Genomic DNA, 16404 nt, shown 5'->3' with positions numbered 1-16404 from the left:
ACAACATATCATTTATTAGACATCATTTTCACTGTTATAAAGATTACTTATCATATGATTTATTTCCACGACTGCAAGAAGACACACTTAAATTGGTCATCGTTTTGTCCCATGAATATACACACGTTTGCTATTAACTGAAGATAATGTTTAGCTACTGCAATAATGGCTTCTCTACATGCCAAAACTGGACAGTTAAAGATTGGATAAAAACATTGCTTGGTTGTTTTTTAATCTGCGTACACTGTAGCCTCGGATTCTTGAGAACATTACATTAATTGAAACACTTTGTATCTTTGCATAAATGAGCAGTTGTAAAGGTGTTCCTATTAAAGTGGCCAGTCAATGTTCTCGTATCCTATATGCTACGTGACAGCAACCTTTAGCGACTTGCTGTGGGTGTGTCCAGTGAAGCAAAAAAGCTGAAACAAGTTTAACTTTATGCAAATGTGGTACGACTTGGTGCGGCGACTACCAATGGGAGTTAAGACAGTAGCACGCAACAATTACAAGGCACAAAATGACCTCCAAAAAAGACCTGGAATACACTTTAGCTGTTCCTAATCAAGTATGATATAAACTCTCTGTTCCTAAAAGAATGAATCAAGTTCTCCTGTTGTCATATTTTTATTTTTTTTTTTAATAGTAGTTTCTTGACTATGATTACTAGGTAGTTTGACCCACTTAATTTCTAACATTGCTTGAAGACTCAAAAAGCTACGTCCTTGGTTTTCTGTTTATCATCTAACTTTAAGGTCACTGTCTGTAACTGATTCTTTAACTCGCCTTAACTGAGCTTGACTGACTTCCATGTGACTTGGCTTCAGTTCATATTGCATATACAAATACTTAAATGGTCTTGTGCCTGCTCAGAATAGAAAAGGCACGTCATGTAGGTCATCCGGCGAGTTTCGAGTGTGGTTGCCCATCATGGCATTGCCAGGAGCAGCTGATCAGTCTGTAGATACAATGAGAGAAAATTTAAGGCAGTTCATAAAGCCGGCGGTAAGCAGGGTCAAGCTTATATGCCAAACCGGAAGCTGGATTCCTATAGACACTCCCTGTGCCGTCACACTGTGTTTGATGATTCATTGGGAATGTTTTTCTCCAGTGGATCTTCCCAAGAGGCAGTTGGATGTGCTTTAAATTTAGGAACAATTAAGGGACTGATGCAGCTGCAAGAGTGATTTTTGAAAACATTTTTACGAATATATCCCTATATCGCTATTAATAATTAGGGATGCATCTATTTTAACAGTGCATTTGTCAATTTGGATGCATTTGTAGAAAAACGCTGCAATATTAACATCCTTGACCACATCATGTCTTGCACTATCTATTACTTTATACTCATTGCTGTATTGCCTGTATCGTCTATTTATCAGCATTTTATGCACAGTCTGTGAATGCACATTTGATAAATAAATCTTGACGGTGATGTGGTTTATGCAGATACAAATAAACAAACAAAAAGTTGACAGACCTACAAGTTATATGAATGATGATGGCATTCAAAGCAAAGAGCTGTGTTTGGTCTGTCACAAAGAGTTAAAAATGCATCAATTGTTCATGCTGGCATGGAGACATGGCATGGTGTTTTTTAGTATCTCAGAAATAAATTTTTAAGACTAGCTCCAGTTAAAAGGGGGAATGACACTTAAACATAAGTGCGTTTAAATCATTCTTTAATTACTTATGTGCAGCGTTTATATAATTCCAGACGTTTAACAGACTTCTTCAACCTTTCGGTCAGAACCCAGCCAGCTGTTAGCATCAGGATAAGCGCAGCTCCCCGATTGCGGTCTCAGCACCGGCTTTGTTAAATGGTAACTGACTAAACGTCATCTGCTTCGATGAACCTGTTTTTTCCATGAGATGTGTGTAAGGGGAGTTGGTGCAAGTGGTTTATATCACTATTAAGGGGTCACTAAAGGACAAGTGTAGTGGGTGTAGTGCCTAGTGATGACCACTGATCTGTCAGCACTGTATTATATCTCTAACATTTATTTACCAGGTCCTGGAAAAAGACTACTCAAGTATGTCTGTCCTGAGAAATGAAAGGTTAGATATACATGTGACTGCCAGCTAGTGCTACTAGATTACATGCTGACATGCAAGCAACATGGTTAATATTAATCTCTTATTTATGCACAGAAAATATTAACTTGCATATCATGTATATTAACTTTAGCTCTAAGTAGAATTTTGACTGATGTATATCATACTGGTACAAACTACAGTTATGTTGGTTTTGCTTTAAATAATAAAACATACACATATACACACATACACACAACTCCAGCTCGCATTATGTAGAGCAGCTGACATAAGGGACTATTGCAGCATGGCCAGCACACGTCTTTTTACGTAACGTTGCTTTGTTAGTTTTGCCGTTTTTGCATGCTGTATTTGTTTAGTCTGGGGTGTTTTTTTTTCCACTGCCCTTCTACTAAGAGCCTTGTAATCATCTTAACAAATGACAACCAGATGTTGAGCCAATCAAACCTCTGTTGTCTGTCTTGTACCCTCCTCCGGCAGTGTTCTTGACCTGCAGATGGCCTTGTGGGCTGCCAGTCTCTCTCTCTCTCTCTGTGTGTGTGTGTGTGTTTGTGTGTGTGTGTGCGCGCACGGACATGCTGTCAGAGCTGCAATGCCAGTTAAAGCAAGAGAGAAACAGAGTGGGGTTTTGTAACACTGCACCTGAAAGACTTGCAGGCTCACACACACCTCCTCAGACTCTCACTGCAGCAGGCAGGGCTATTTTTAGCACACTTCCAACTGCAGAAATGAGATTTGGACTAACTTGATTCCCATGTTCTTACTGTATACTGCGTCATATAAACACCCTTATTATTATCATAGTAAGGGAAAGAAAATATTACTATATAACTGGATACATATCAGACAGAAATGTTACTAAAAGGAGCAGTCAGTGTGATTAGCCAGTGAGTGATGGTTTTTAAATCTGTCCTCTCTGTTTTTTTGTTTGTTTTAGTCAGCTTTCTTTTTACTGTTGGCATGTTTAATTTTGTAGTTGTGCCATAAGGTAGCAATAGTAGCAATGACACATATCTGGGGTGGGTAAAGGATAAATGCATCAGTTATGTACAGTATGCTCTCTAGTCTCTACTTTTGTAGCCCAGAGCCCTAACTGAGCAGACTAGCCAGTGTAAGGTAATAAATACATGGTGAGCTAGTTGCCAAGTTAAGTGCATTGAATTCCCACTGTTTTATGCTTGTGAAACATAATTTTCAATACATATAATTTCTCTGTAGACCGACAGCCTGGCAGACGGGATGAAGGAGGAGAACCTGTACCGACGGCGTTTCTCTCTGTGTCCCACAGCCACCATGCCACCCAAAATAGATCCACGTGCTCTTGGCCGCAACCTGTCATACGGAGGGGACAACGACGTGGACCCGATCAGCCCAGGTACACGCCACTAATGTTCTCAGTGATGCTGCTGCATTTGTAGAACCATTGCGCTTTAATAAGAGAGTCACTAAGAGAATCACTCTTGCTTTGCATACCAATGTGTAATCTACTGTCCATTGGTCTTATTAACATAATCATCACACGTACGAATGCAGACAATGGCACTGCCATCGGGAGCCAAGCGAGCACAATTGGCTGTGTTTTCTGTGACATTAGCCGATCACAGATATCTGTGAGTTCATGTATGTGATAGAAGGCAGACAGGTCTTTCTGTGGAGTGGCACAGCATGACAGATGGATATTAGGTCTCAATCTTCACTGCTATCATGTTTTACAATTCAATTTTTTATGAGTTTAGCTCAATACAAGTTTAACAAGTAGAGGATTAACAAAATAATTACATTTAATCTATACTACACTAAATTTCCCATCAGGCTGCTTGTGGAATCACTGTGACCCGATTTTAATTGTTACCTGTAATCCATATTTTGCTTTGGGAAATGTGATGATTATGAAATAATAATAAAAAAATAAAAATTAGTATGTTTGTGTATGTATACGTGTGTGTGTGTGTGTGTGTGTGTGTGTGTGTGTGTGTGTTTATTTATTTATTTATTGTTTTTTTTTTTTTTCTATAAATGTTTGTATTTATTTTTGCCTTATCCACAATTTGAATGCATAAAGTTGAAGTGCTTGCTCAGGCGGGTGTGTGTGTGTGTGTACGTGTTCTGTAGGCAGTGAGTCGGAGAAGAATGGCTTGACTTTACCGAGAGATGAGGTCAGCCCAGGCCAGTCTCCTAGCAGTGCTGTGAGTCACCCTTCCTTCTTCCCATCAGTTTATATGTGTCTGAAAATATTTCTCTCCATTCACTAGCTTTTTATTTTTTTTTAAATAATATTTAATAGCCTGTCTTCTTGTTGTTGTGTTGAATTGCTGTTTCAGACAGTGGATATTTAAATGATGGCTATTTAGTCGCTGTGTGTGTCATTGTGTATGTTTACCCTGCTCACTGACAAAACTAAAGCTCAGTTAGTTGCAGCAAATCCGATTTAGATAGATGTTTAAGGTGCTGACTTGCCTAAAGTGAAATAACAGCTAGATATGTATCATTGTGTAAGTCTAAAAAAAGGTGAGCAAACAAAAATAAAATGTCTGAGCAAATCCATTCCTGTAGAGCAACAGATAAGAAGTCCCCACATATTAAAGTAGATGAGACACTGTAGATATGGTAAGATTAAAAGCAGTATTTATAAACATCATCTGCATAAGTGTAGAGTAAAAACAGGTTTGAGGATTAAAGCACAAGCTTTCTGTAGTTAAGAAGCTAATTTTGGGCAGTGGAGGCAGTCAGCCTCCTTGTCTCGCTCTCAGAGGTTCAGCTGACATCCACAGCTGACTGCACAGACCTGCTGAATTTAGCTGCCTGCAATTGAGGTTAGATTGAAATGAAAATGCTGTTGTTAAAGATGGCCTCTTTTTCAGTCTAACATAATTACTGAGCTGGTGAGTCTAAACATAGAGGTAAGTGGTAGTGGAAGGACTGTGGCGGTACAGTAGATGGCGTATGATCTTATTTCTCTTGTTTGCTTGCTCTGTTGCTGATACCTTACTACTGCTTCAATCTTCTATTTTTCTTGTGTAGTCAGAATCAAAGATGTTCATAGGTTTGGAGAAGGAGAGCTCCTCACCCACTGAAAAGCTGGCCAGGAAGGAATCTCTAAAGGTATTATGTGTTTCTAGGCTTTTTTTATTTCCCTCATTACTTTATGGTGGCTTTCTTAAAGGCAAAGTCAATTGAAATATTTGGGATTAGCTAGAATCGAGTTTAATATGAAACAACAATAAGGAATGAATTATTCAGATTTGTACTGTTAACTACAAAATACAAACTAGCAAGGGTATTATTTCTTGCTCACCTCGCTCAATGTGCTGCAATGTTCAGTTTCAATATCTGTAAAGCAGGTAAGAGCACGAATCAGTCAGATCAGGTATCCGTTCATTTTGATTGGTTAGAAAATAAACCTGCAGATAAGATTAGACAGACCTGACAGAAATGGCTCAGCTCTAGATGAGTTCTAGTTTTCAGAGCACCATGTCTGAATCTATGGCTCCCCCTAGTGGTGTTGTTGCAAACGTGATTGTGTTGTGTGGAGTTGGTTGTTTTGTCTTTCTATAATTTATATTTAACTCATTACATTGTCTTTTAATATTTCTTTAAAGGTTCAAAAAAAGAATTATCGACAGGAAAAGAAGAGGGCAGCCAAAGAACTATTCAGTGCTCTAAAGGACCCCAGCGTGGTCATAATTTCTAACTGGTTAAAGGTATAGAAACATTTATAACCATTTCAGATTTCTTTCAGTAAGGTTTCCAGATAAATAGAGTTATGTCGATAACTCTGTTTGCCCATCAGATCCGGGGGACACTGAAGAGCTGGACGAAGCTGTGGTGTGCTCTGAAGCCTGGGGTTCTCCTGATCTATAAAACCCCAAGTTCTGAGCACTGGGTGGGAACGATCATACTAAATGCCTGCAAACTGATTGAGCGGCCATCAAAGAAAGATGGCTTCTGCTTCAAACTTTACCACCCGCTTGAGAAGTCCATCTGGGCCATGAAGGTTAGACATGGCTGTCTTGGTCTGTTGATCTGATTCGTTGATCTGTTGATCTAAATGAATCTGTTGATCTGATGCATGTCACTCTTGCATGGTGATCCTGAAAATGAGCCATGCTTTCCACTTTATGTAAATTGTCTATGCATGCCTCATTAAAATTGATGGTTTATTCTGTGTATTTCTAATTGAAATACAGTTAATTAATTAGTTAATTAATTAATCCCAGGGCCCTAAAGGAGAGACAGTTGGCTCCATCACACAGCCTCTTCCTAGCAGTTACCTGATTTTTAGAGCAGCATCTGAGTCTGATGGTGAGTACACATACATGTATATGTAACTATGTTTCAGGCCATACACTCTAGTCATATATCTAAAATAACGTGTACAATATAATAAGTACCGTATTTTCCGCACTATAAAGCACACCGAATTAGAAGGCACAGTCTCAATTACGGGGTCTATTTCTGTACTTAACCCATACATAAGGCGCACCGTATTATAAGGCGCATGCTAAAACTTACGGTCTACAAAAAAGGTAACGGAAGCAAAACAGTGAGTTTAGTTATTCTACTATTTAACAATACACACACATTATTTTTTAATTAATCTTCTCCCACAAATCCATCAAAGTCCTCATCTACTGTGTCTCCTTAACTTGGCACAGTTCATTTTCTTGCTTCCTCCACTTCCGAACCATAGATTCATTGATGTTGAAATCTTTCGCAGCCACTCTATTCCCATTTACAACCGCGTAACCGATAGCCTGTAGTTTGAATTGTGCCTCGTAGGCATGTCTCTTCACTGGTGCCATTTTCGGGGGGCCTTAGACAAACAAATGTTGTCTTCTTTTTCTTCTTCTGATTTTTATTGGTGGATGGCAAACCAACTTAAGGTGCATTTACCGCCACCTACTGGACTGGAGTGTGGAGCGCATAATGGTTAGGAAGAAACAAATCGTCGCTGTCGGGCGGAAACCTTGTATGTCCAAATTTGGTCAATTTCATATTTTTTCACATATCGATGCTATTGGTCAGTCCCCATGTGGGTCTGTTATTTTTACAAGTTATTAACCAATCTAAACTCTTTAAAATAGCTTGAGCGCAAATCTCATAACTCCATTGGACACTTCAACTGTCCACCTCTTCCTCACTCCGCGGGAGAGCTTCGCGGCATATTTCTTCTCAAGAAGAGTCGCAACGAATCAATATGTCTTTTGAGGTAAATGTCTTCAAAACACTGGGCTCAAAGAAAAAAAAATCTTGACCCCTGCTAGTTCTGGTGCTCATCTGAGGACAGGAATTTAGCGCAAGACAATCCACTGCAACACGGACTAAACCCTGTGCACTGCAGATAAGGTACGGCGTTTTTTTAATTCCCTGAAAAATAACGGTTTTGGAGATACGAGGATTCCGCCTGACAGCGACGAAATGTTGTTTTGCAACATACCGGTAGTATACCTACCGGAGGCGTGGTGGAGGTAAGCGTACGTACTGTACGTATTACGTAATGTTCTCTGATTGGTTTATCGCTGCCAGCGTATGTAGGGACGTACATATTACGTCCCTGTGTCAGCAGGAAATGGTCCGACAGTCAATCAAGCGGAGCGCTTACCAAAGTCGCACAACAACATTTTTACAGATTTTTGGAACTCAGTGCACACATAAGGCGCACCGGATTATTAGGCGCACGGCCGATTTTTGAGAAAATTTGAGGCTCTTAGATGCGCCTTATAGTGCGGAAAATACGGTATATTAAGGTTTGCTTAAAGTCCACTAACAGTACAGTGTTTTTTCTTAAAAGTGCTTTATTGCTAATATATCTTGTACCTGCTTCTGCATTTGTCAGTTTTCCCCAAAATAACCTATGCCCAAGTGTCACCCTGCCTTCATTGGATCATCTCATACTCTGTAGTAAACATCTGCAGAAGGGAAATTATTTATAATTGCACATTATTTCCCTGTAAAGTTTAACGTCCCTTTTGAGTCTCATTCCTTTGTAGATTTCTTCCTCATGTTTTTCTTTTTCTTTTCTTTTTTGAGGTTTTAAGGACATTATTCAACTTGACAGAAATAAAGCTCACTGTTTTATACTCATCCTCACTGAAACTCTGATTGATGGCAAAGTTATGTGACATATTATGCTAAATAGATGATTAGACATGCTGTTAAACCATCACTATATAAACCCTGATAGTGGAGAATGTTTCCTAATCCTGCATAGCTACACAGTTTCTATAAACTTGATAAATAATTAAACAGAGTGCTACATTTGTTATGGTTAGACCTGACCTTATCTCTCATATGCTCAGGCCGTTGCTGGATGGATGCGTTGGAGTTGGCACTCAGTTGTTCCAGCCTGTATAAGTTGACTGCTAAGAGCTGTAAGGACGGGGACCTGAGCAGCTCCTCTGAGTCCTCCCATATTCTCCAGCTCCTGCAGTCCACTGCCCTGAGTGACCAGGAACTGCTACAGTGAGTGATGGATTCACACACACACACACACACACACACACACACACCACCCCAAGACATCCAATTCACTCGTCACTCTTACGGATCAGTGATGGTCCAAGAAAAGTTCTTAACTTGCTTGACATTCTCATTGGATCCTTAGTGGAGGCTTAAGATCTGTTAAATCCTATCAGTCTAGCTTGATAGCTACTAGATTCTTTTGTCTCCAGTCTCCAGAAAGTCCCACAGACAACTACATCTGCTTCACAGCCAAGCTGAGCAAACCCTGCTGTTTACTGAATACATTCACCAGTTGCTTATTACCTCCTTAGTTCCTGAATAAATGTACCTCTGTTAGTAAGATATATTCCTGTAAGAACAAGAACTCAAGTTGCTAAATCATGGTTGCTTTCAAGTTTTCATTACTGAGCCTATTTTCTCTATAGTCAGATATAATTACAGAACAAGAGTTGGACAGTAAACAATGTGGACAGTGAAATGATTATTATAAAGTAATAACATATTTTAAATAAAATGGACAACATATGAAAAGTGTATTTATGAGATTTCACTCGGTTTCTATGGATTTCTTTATCGTCTTACACCTCCGAGTGGGGGGGGAGCGAAAACAAGTGCAGTCTGTGTTGTGAAATACTCTTCATCATATTGTCAGTCATATTGCAAGTGGTGGTATGAACTGTGTCCTAACAAACCATGACCAAGAAGTTACTTGACATTTGCCTTACTTTCCCAAGTCTGTCTGAAATGCTTGTCTGGAAGTGATGCCATGTTTGCTTAATGTGAGGTGTCTTTTAGTTCCCTGAGGTCAAAAAATTGCCATTTTGCCATAAACGTTTAATTCTATAATTCATCATTCAGTTTAGTTTGGATAATCTATTTTATGTTAGTGTAGTATACACAATATTCCCAGTTTTTAAAGCTTTGTCTACAATATTTTAGCCCGGGCTGTTCTGTAGATTTTCAGACATTAATCTGTCAGAGCACTAGTGTGTGCTGTGCGCTGTGCCTGTTTTGGCTTTCTGTCCCAAATCCTGACTTTATAACTCCTATACTGAGGCATTATATGTTAACATAAGTCACAGAATATACGTCCGTATAGTATTCCTAAGAAACTAGATTTAGTTCTGTTCATAAAACAAGAAAAGCGGAACAGTTGCTAAATCAGGCACTTGATATATCTAAGGCAGAGCCGGCATAACACCGGTCTGAATGAATTTCACTGTCTGAGACCAATTCCATAATTTTCATAATATTTACATGTTTGAATGCAAAAAAACAACCATTTGAATATTTAAGATGATGTGCTTCACTTTGAGAAGACCGACATAAGTCTATTGAGACACACTTTTGAACTATTCAGGGCAGGTTAGGATTAACATTGTTTACAGTAATGCATATGTCAGTGAAACTGAACCATATGTAGTAAAACCACTGTGTGTGTATTATTATTATTGCTCACAGTATGCAGTAAACCACTGGTGTTCTCCATCTGGCAGCACAAATCTGTACCCCGCCTCTTTCACCACCTCTATACAAATGGCCTGTTGGTCATTTTAGCTTTTTTACAGCCATGATATGTTTCCTGGCCAATCAGATTTGCCTTAGTGTTTCACGTGACACGGCAAAGCAGGAAGCAGCAAGGAGAATATGAAGTCAATACCACCCCAAGAGAGCCGTCATCAGGGAGACACACTGACAGACAGACAGGCGTGCACACACACACAGCAAGCAAGCCTGTATGGCAGGAAAAACAGCTCCTGTGAACCAGCTTTTTATTCGATTGTCTTTTAAAGAGGAAAAAACATTGTCAACAGCAGTCAATTGGACTTTTTTCCCTTTTAACTGTAGCTGCTTTTGCCTGTGAGGTAGGAGAAGTTGATTAATGTTTACAGTGCCTAATTTCCTTTTCTTAGACAGAAAGTCATTAGCGGGTTATTCCTGTATGAGTGCCGCTTATTCCTGTATGTTTTGTTCCTTTATTACTCTGTGTGTGTCTGTGTGTGTCTGTGTGGTTGTCTGTGTGTGTGTGTGTGGTTGTCTGTCTGTGTGTGCTGGACAAAGTGAGATGAGACGGTCTCTCATTGTGTGTCTGAGCCACTGCTAACACTACAGATGACTGCTGTGACTTTACTGGTTATTGCTAACGGATGGATTCGAGGCATGTCATCATTAAAAACAGTCAGTTTTTTCATTTTCCAGCCAGCATTCTAAGCACATTCCTGTACTGGGAATACTTGTCTTCCAGTTGTGCGTGCGTGTGTATGTGCGTGCCTGTGTGCGTGCGTGTGTGCGTGCGGGTGTGCCATTGTTATGTCAGATGCTTTAGATGACCACTAAGGGATTCCAGACGTTATGTTTATCTTGTGCCATCACTGGTCCTGGTGACACTGACATTAATCATGAAGGTGAAGATTGGTGTAATTGCTTAGGAAACTGGGCTGACTTGGACTGTGTGATGTAACATTTTTACCTACATGACTGCAGCGCTCTTGGGTACGCAGACAACGCAGGTTTCTATTGAGCTGTGGTATTACTATTACTCATGTACTGGGTCATTTACAGTACCTACAAGACTGCTTTGCCTGTACTGCTTAAAATGCTTATAATTTAGATTGGCTGTAATTGCAATAAGCAGATGAGAACACAGCATTTATGCTAATGACAAAATCATAATGTAGGTTGCTTGCTCTATAGATTTTAGCATCTGCTAAGGGGCCAAAAAGTCATGTTTGACTAAATTAATTAGATTTATAATCATGGCTGAAGCAGTTTCTTTTTCTTTTAGGCTGAATGACTCAATGCTTGAAAACAGCCAGATAGAGAATGAATCCGAGAGAGAGGCCCATGAAGACTCGGATAATGCAGCCAATGACAATGGTGGGACTGAGGAGAGCGATATGGACCAATCAGATGACCCTTTGCCCTGCCTCCAAGCAACAGAGTATGTTGAACAAGGCCATGAGGAGATGGGAGAGGTGAGTACACACAGGTTAAATACATACACTGTTGTACTGTGTAGTTGTCTCTGAGGAGTTCTACAGTGCATCGAGTATAACACACAGTGTGTTAGTAACACCAGAGGCATGTTGGGTCCTTACCAGGCACTAGAATGACATGTTTATATTGGCCACAAAACTAGAGCAGTAAAGATCTACTGTTCCTGTAGGCTGGTGAAGCATCTCAGGTGGAGACAGTGTCAGACGAGAATAAAGGGTTAATCTGGATGTTGCTGAAGCAGCTGAGGCCTGGCATGGACCTGTCCAAAGTAGTCTTGCCTACCTTCATCCTGGAGGCACGCTCTTTCCTGGACAAACTGTCTGACTATTACTATCACGCCAACCTGCTGTCCCAGTGAGTCTTTATTTCTCTGACTGTTATACCTCTGTCCTCTTGATGCTAGATATGTTATACATACTTAGTATGTATATAACTTTATATAACAGCATAATATTCCTATTTAGAAATCTAAATAGTTTTTTTCTTGGTTTTAGGGCAGTCACAGAGGAAAGCCCATACTGTAGGATGAAGCAGGTCCTGCGCTGGTACTTGTCAGGCTTTTACAAAAAACCTAAGGTAAGGTCTTCACTTGTAGACCTGTTGCTTGAGAATATTTCGTTGGTAACTGATCTTGAACTCTATAACGGAAGTGTACATGTGTGTGTATGCGTGCGTGCATAATTCCAGGGTCTGAAAAAACCATACAACCCCATTCTCGGGGAAACATTCCGTTGCTGTTGGCTGCACCCGCAGACTGACAGTTGTACCTTTTACATAGCTGAGCAGGTGAGACTTCACCTATATCACCTACAGCAGTAATAATATATTCTTATGAATTATTTCATTTGGTTACAGCTTTGAGAAGAACAGGTTTTGTAATATTTTACACTTTATCCATATACAGGTATCTCATCACCCTCCTATCTCTGCTTTCTATGTGAGCAATCAGAAGGATGGCTTTATCATCAGTGGTAGCATCCTGGCCAAGTCCAAATTCTATGGTAGATATGAGTTACTACAGCGTGAGCATTTTTGTGTGTGAAATAAAATTTTTTTTTAAAAAGTTGGGCAACAGTAATTTCAAATAATTTTTTTCCCTCTCTAGGGAACTCTCTGTCAGCAATACTGGATGGGAAGGCCAGACTATTGTTTCTAAACCGTGATGAGGAATATGTCATAACAATGCCATATGCTCACTGTAAAGGTACTGATATTATTAAATATACATGCTCAGTTTCTTTAAGGTTGGAATGTTCTACAAATTTGACTGCTTTATTTCTAGGCATTCTGTATGGTACAATGACTCTGGAGCTCGGAGGAAAGATCACTATTGAGTGTGAAAAAACAAAGTATTCTTCTGAACTTGAATTCAAATTAAAGGTACCAAATACTCCTTACTTGTCTTCATAAACTGTCATTTGCTATTTTTTTTTTTTTCAAGACACGCATGCTTGATCAATCTCTTGCCTTTTCTCATCAGCCTTTCCTCGGCAGCTCATATAACGTTAACCAGGTTTCTGGAAAGATCCGTCTGGGAGAGGATGTGTGGGCCACAGTGGAAGGGCACTGGGTATAAATACAAACTCCAGATACATGTATAAAGTTTGTCTTCTCCTGGTGCATGAAGTGTGTAATACATGTCTTTTGGCAGGATGGTGAGGTGCTTCTCTGTGAGAAGAAGACTGGCCACCAAGAGGTGTTGTGGAACCCCACACCTGATGTACGCAGTCAGCGACTGAAGAGGCAGGTGGTGCAGTTTGATCAGCAGGGAGCCTTTGAATCGGAGCGGTAAGCTTATGCTTATGGGAATTCTAAGAAAGTTTTTTAAACCGATAAAATATGTAAAGAATAGGTTTTTACAAAGCATTGTTTAGATTTTTTTAAAGCATCTATTGAAAGCTTAAGAACAAGCAATGATGATATCAGAATCTTCTAATACGCATCATACAGACAGTAGCCGTTGCAGTGAGTTTGCTTTTTGTCTCAGGTTATGGCAGCACGTGACCAGTGCCATTAATGCCAAGGACCAGAACAAAGCTACACAGGAGAAGTTTATTCTTGAGGAAGCACAGAGGCAGGAGGCACGGCAAAGAGGAGACCGGCCCTGGAACCCACACCTTTTCACACTGAACCCCATCACCAACGAGTGGAACTACAAATACATGGAGTATGCACCTACCAGTCCATTCATTACACAGAAAGCCACAGCTTTGAAAACCAAAAAACCCCCCAAAAAACACTATCATCTATTTTGTATCATGCTCTGTGTTTCTGTTCTTCCACCCAGCCCTAAGCCATGGGATCCTGACTGCTGCCTGGTTCAGTTTGAGAAAGACGGCATCGTTCAGACCAAAGAAAAGCCCCGGCGTCAGCACAACGGCTTCACCTACAGCCAGAACTGGAGCAGCCAGCAGAAGGTCAGATTGGCTTTTTGAGAACTTGCATTTTGGGAATTTGCTAAAAAAAAACACCACTTCTACTATGAGCTTCTACTATGCCTGTATATGTCCCATTGAGTGTATGTTTTTGTGTTTGTGTAGGCCCAGGTTCATGGAAAGCACAGGAAGTCAAGTAGCCAGCCATCCAGCTGTAGTCAGAACACAGAAAGCAGCAGCAGCACTCCAGAGCCAACACATGAATCCTCTGATAATGAAGGTAAGCCCAACACATCGTTATATATCAATTCTAAAGACCTCTAATATCTTACTATTTGTAAATGTAGTAATAATAATAATAATAGTAGTAGTGTTAAATTATTGTGTTAAAGATTCACTGGGTTGTGTCTTTAGGTTTTGGCAGCCAGTGTGCCAGATGTAATAAGGAAATGAAGGACCTTGCACAAATAGAGACTTCTATAGCATCTATACAGAAATCACAGCAGGACATTCAGAGGTGAGTATCACACTTACAGCTTGTGAAAAAACCTCAGGTGTTTGGGTATCATTGGATAACTGTTCAAAAATTTTGTTTTTCAAAAACCCAAACTTATTGAAAGGGGCAGTTTGTGGCAAAATTTTAAATGTTCCTATCCCTAAGAAGAAGAAGAATATACTACAATATTGCAGTAGATTCTTTTTAAACAATTACAGGCCATACCGTTAAATCCAAAGGAATACTATAATCTGATCATTGTGTGATGCATTCAGGCAATAAAATAAAATGTTTTTTTCTGCTCGACTAATAATTACTCTCTCTGTTCCCCTTTGTGTGTTTAGAAATCTGAGTGTGTTGAGTCGTGAGTTGATGCGACGGACAGAGCAGAGTCTGCATCTGAGCTTTCGGCATTGCCTTTTTCTTTTTGTCCTGATGCTCTTTCAACTCCTCATCAACTACGTCTTCAGCTGAGGGACCATCATCTAGTTGTTCTGAGACCATCACATTACAACAGTTGCCTAGCAATAAACACAGTAATAAACTCCCAACACTACACAATCCTGAGGGTCCCACTGACTATCTCCAGGCACTCAGCACTTCAGACATGCAGAGCGCAAGACTCTTTTTAACCAATGAAAGATGGAGGGGAAAAGTGTACTATTGCTTATGGACGTGTAACTTCTGTCATAACGGTTTTCAATTTTGTTGTTTGTTGGACACATCTAGGCTCCATGGGCAGCTTTGGCGTGTGAGAGCAATGATATGAATGATTTCTTGTGAGATGCAGATGTGTGAATGAGTTTGTTTCCCACTCCATTAAGATGGGCCTTAATACTGAAGCCAAATAGAAAAGTCAAAACAGAAGAATAGTCTGTGAAAGAACATCCATCAGTGCAATTCTGCATGCATTTGTGTTAATGTCTGAACAATATGACTCTGCTTAAAATAATCATTTTACCAAAACAGTATTCCTCATTTGTTAAATTGTGTTTACATGTTTGTTTCTGTACCTTACGCTTAGAAAATGCACTGTTGCCAAACGATAAATTGTAGGGACAAGGAAATGAATAAATGCTTCACATCCTAATGAAACTTAGATAAACAATCAGCCATAGTCCAGAATACAGATCCATGAGGCTGATGTAGCATTTGGGTTGGTACTGGTATGTTGTTGGCTTAGATTGGCCTTTTCAATGAATTTCAATGAAGCCTTTTATAAGGAATACGATGAGGGTAGGTATGTAGTGTGTGTGTATATATTTGTTTGGAACACAATGCCATTTTAAATGAAATCAAGAATGTATTTATTAGATTCTTCCTTTTTTTTGTAATCATGCTATTTTAAAAAATTATGCATCACTCATTCAGGTTTTCTGGGAGCAATATGGTCATTGTTCTTCCGCAAAAAGAAGTGGAACGGTGAGACAGGGATTTATAGATGGCTAGCTGTTCTCTCGTCTGCCTGTAGTGTAAATACACCAGATAAACTGTAGAGCACTGTTGTGATTTGACTTTGCGCACACAAATTTTTCATTGTAGCTAATGCAAGTTTAGCACGCTTGTTCAAAAAACACACGCCTCAAGTCATCATAAGGCTCTGTAAATGCAGGAGTGGAGAGACAAATGGCTATCTTTTTCTTTTTTTTTTTTTTACATCTTATGGCAGTCTGTAAAACTGTTCTAATTGGAGAAAAATACCAATAGCTCACTGAATGTCATTACTTATTACATATTGCAGCACTACAGTAAACTTTTCAACTTTGACTGTCTTCATCTGTCTTTTTACATCTTTGACTTGGATCACAGGTTTATTTCTTTTATCACCACAAGAGGGCAGCACCGTTCTGAGATTTAATTTTATCAGGGTCCAAACAGTGGAATTTCCACCTGTTTTGTTGTGCCTGGGTTCAGCAATGAATTTATTTGTCATGTCGCACTCCTCAGTGCTGGTTAATGGCTCATATGAAGTAAACACACAGGGCTTTAGGAATGCGCAGTGTCACTTGGTCTACT

The 16404-nt window shown here is 39.7% G+C and overlaps 1 protein-coding gene across 2 annotated transcripts in view; it reads left to right on the top strand.

The window, feature by feature from the left end:
- The window catches only part of osbpl5 (oxysterol binding protein-like 5), a 32451-nt gene extending 16296 nt beyond the window's left edge, over nucleotides 1-16155 (top strand). For both annotated transcript variants that reach the window (XM_060886369.1, XM_060886368.1), the window contains exons 2-22: nucleotides 3277-3433; nucleotides 4171-4244; nucleotides 5080-5160; nucleotides 5658-5759; nucleotides 5849-6052; nucleotides 6276-6360; nucleotides 8358-8520; nucleotides 11306-11495; nucleotides 11687-11871; nucleotides 12012-12093; nucleotides 12205-12303; nucleotides 12422-12518; nucleotides 12623-12721; nucleotides 12800-12897; nucleotides 12998-13087; nucleotides 13169-13305; nucleotides 13505-13684; nucleotides 13805-13934; nucleotides 14058-14172; nucleotides 14307-14409; nucleotides 14733-16155. In XM_060886369.1, the coding sequence (XP_060742352.1) occupies nucleotides 3298-3433; nucleotides 4171-4244; nucleotides 5080-5160; nucleotides 5658-5759; nucleotides 5849-6052; nucleotides 6276-6360; nucleotides 8358-8520; nucleotides 11306-11495; nucleotides 11687-11871; nucleotides 12012-12093; nucleotides 12205-12303; nucleotides 12422-12518; nucleotides 12623-12721; nucleotides 12800-12897; nucleotides 12998-13087; nucleotides 13169-13305; nucleotides 13505-13684; nucleotides 13805-13934; nucleotides 14058-14172; nucleotides 14307-14409; nucleotides 14733-14862 (2580 nt within the window). In that variant the 5' untranslated portion in view covers nucleotides 3277-3297 and the 3' untranslated portion in view covers nucleotides 14863-16155. The remainder of the gene's footprint in view (nucleotides 1-3276; nucleotides 3434-4170; nucleotides 4245-5079; nucleotides 5161-5657; nucleotides 5760-5848; nucleotides 6053-6275; nucleotides 6361-8357; nucleotides 8521-11305; nucleotides 11496-11686; nucleotides 11872-12011; nucleotides 12094-12204; nucleotides 12304-12421; nucleotides 12519-12622; nucleotides 12722-12799; nucleotides 12898-12997; nucleotides 13088-13168; nucleotides 13306-13504; nucleotides 13685-13804; nucleotides 13935-14057; nucleotides 14173-14306; nucleotides 14410-14732) is intronic.
- Nucleotides 16156-16404: the final 249 nt, after the last annotated feature.

Source organism: Tachysurus vachellii, chromosome 14 (assembly GCF_030014155.1).
Source record: "Tachysurus vachellii isolate PV-2020 chromosome 14, HZAU_Pvac_v1, whole genome shotgun sequence".
Classification (NCBI taxonomy): domain Eukaryota; kingdom Metazoa; phylum Chordata; class Actinopteri; order Siluriformes; family Bagridae; genus Tachysurus; species Tachysurus vachellii.
The sequence above is the reverse complement of the archived record's forward strand: the minus strand, read 5'-3'. Positions and strand labels throughout refer to the sequence as shown.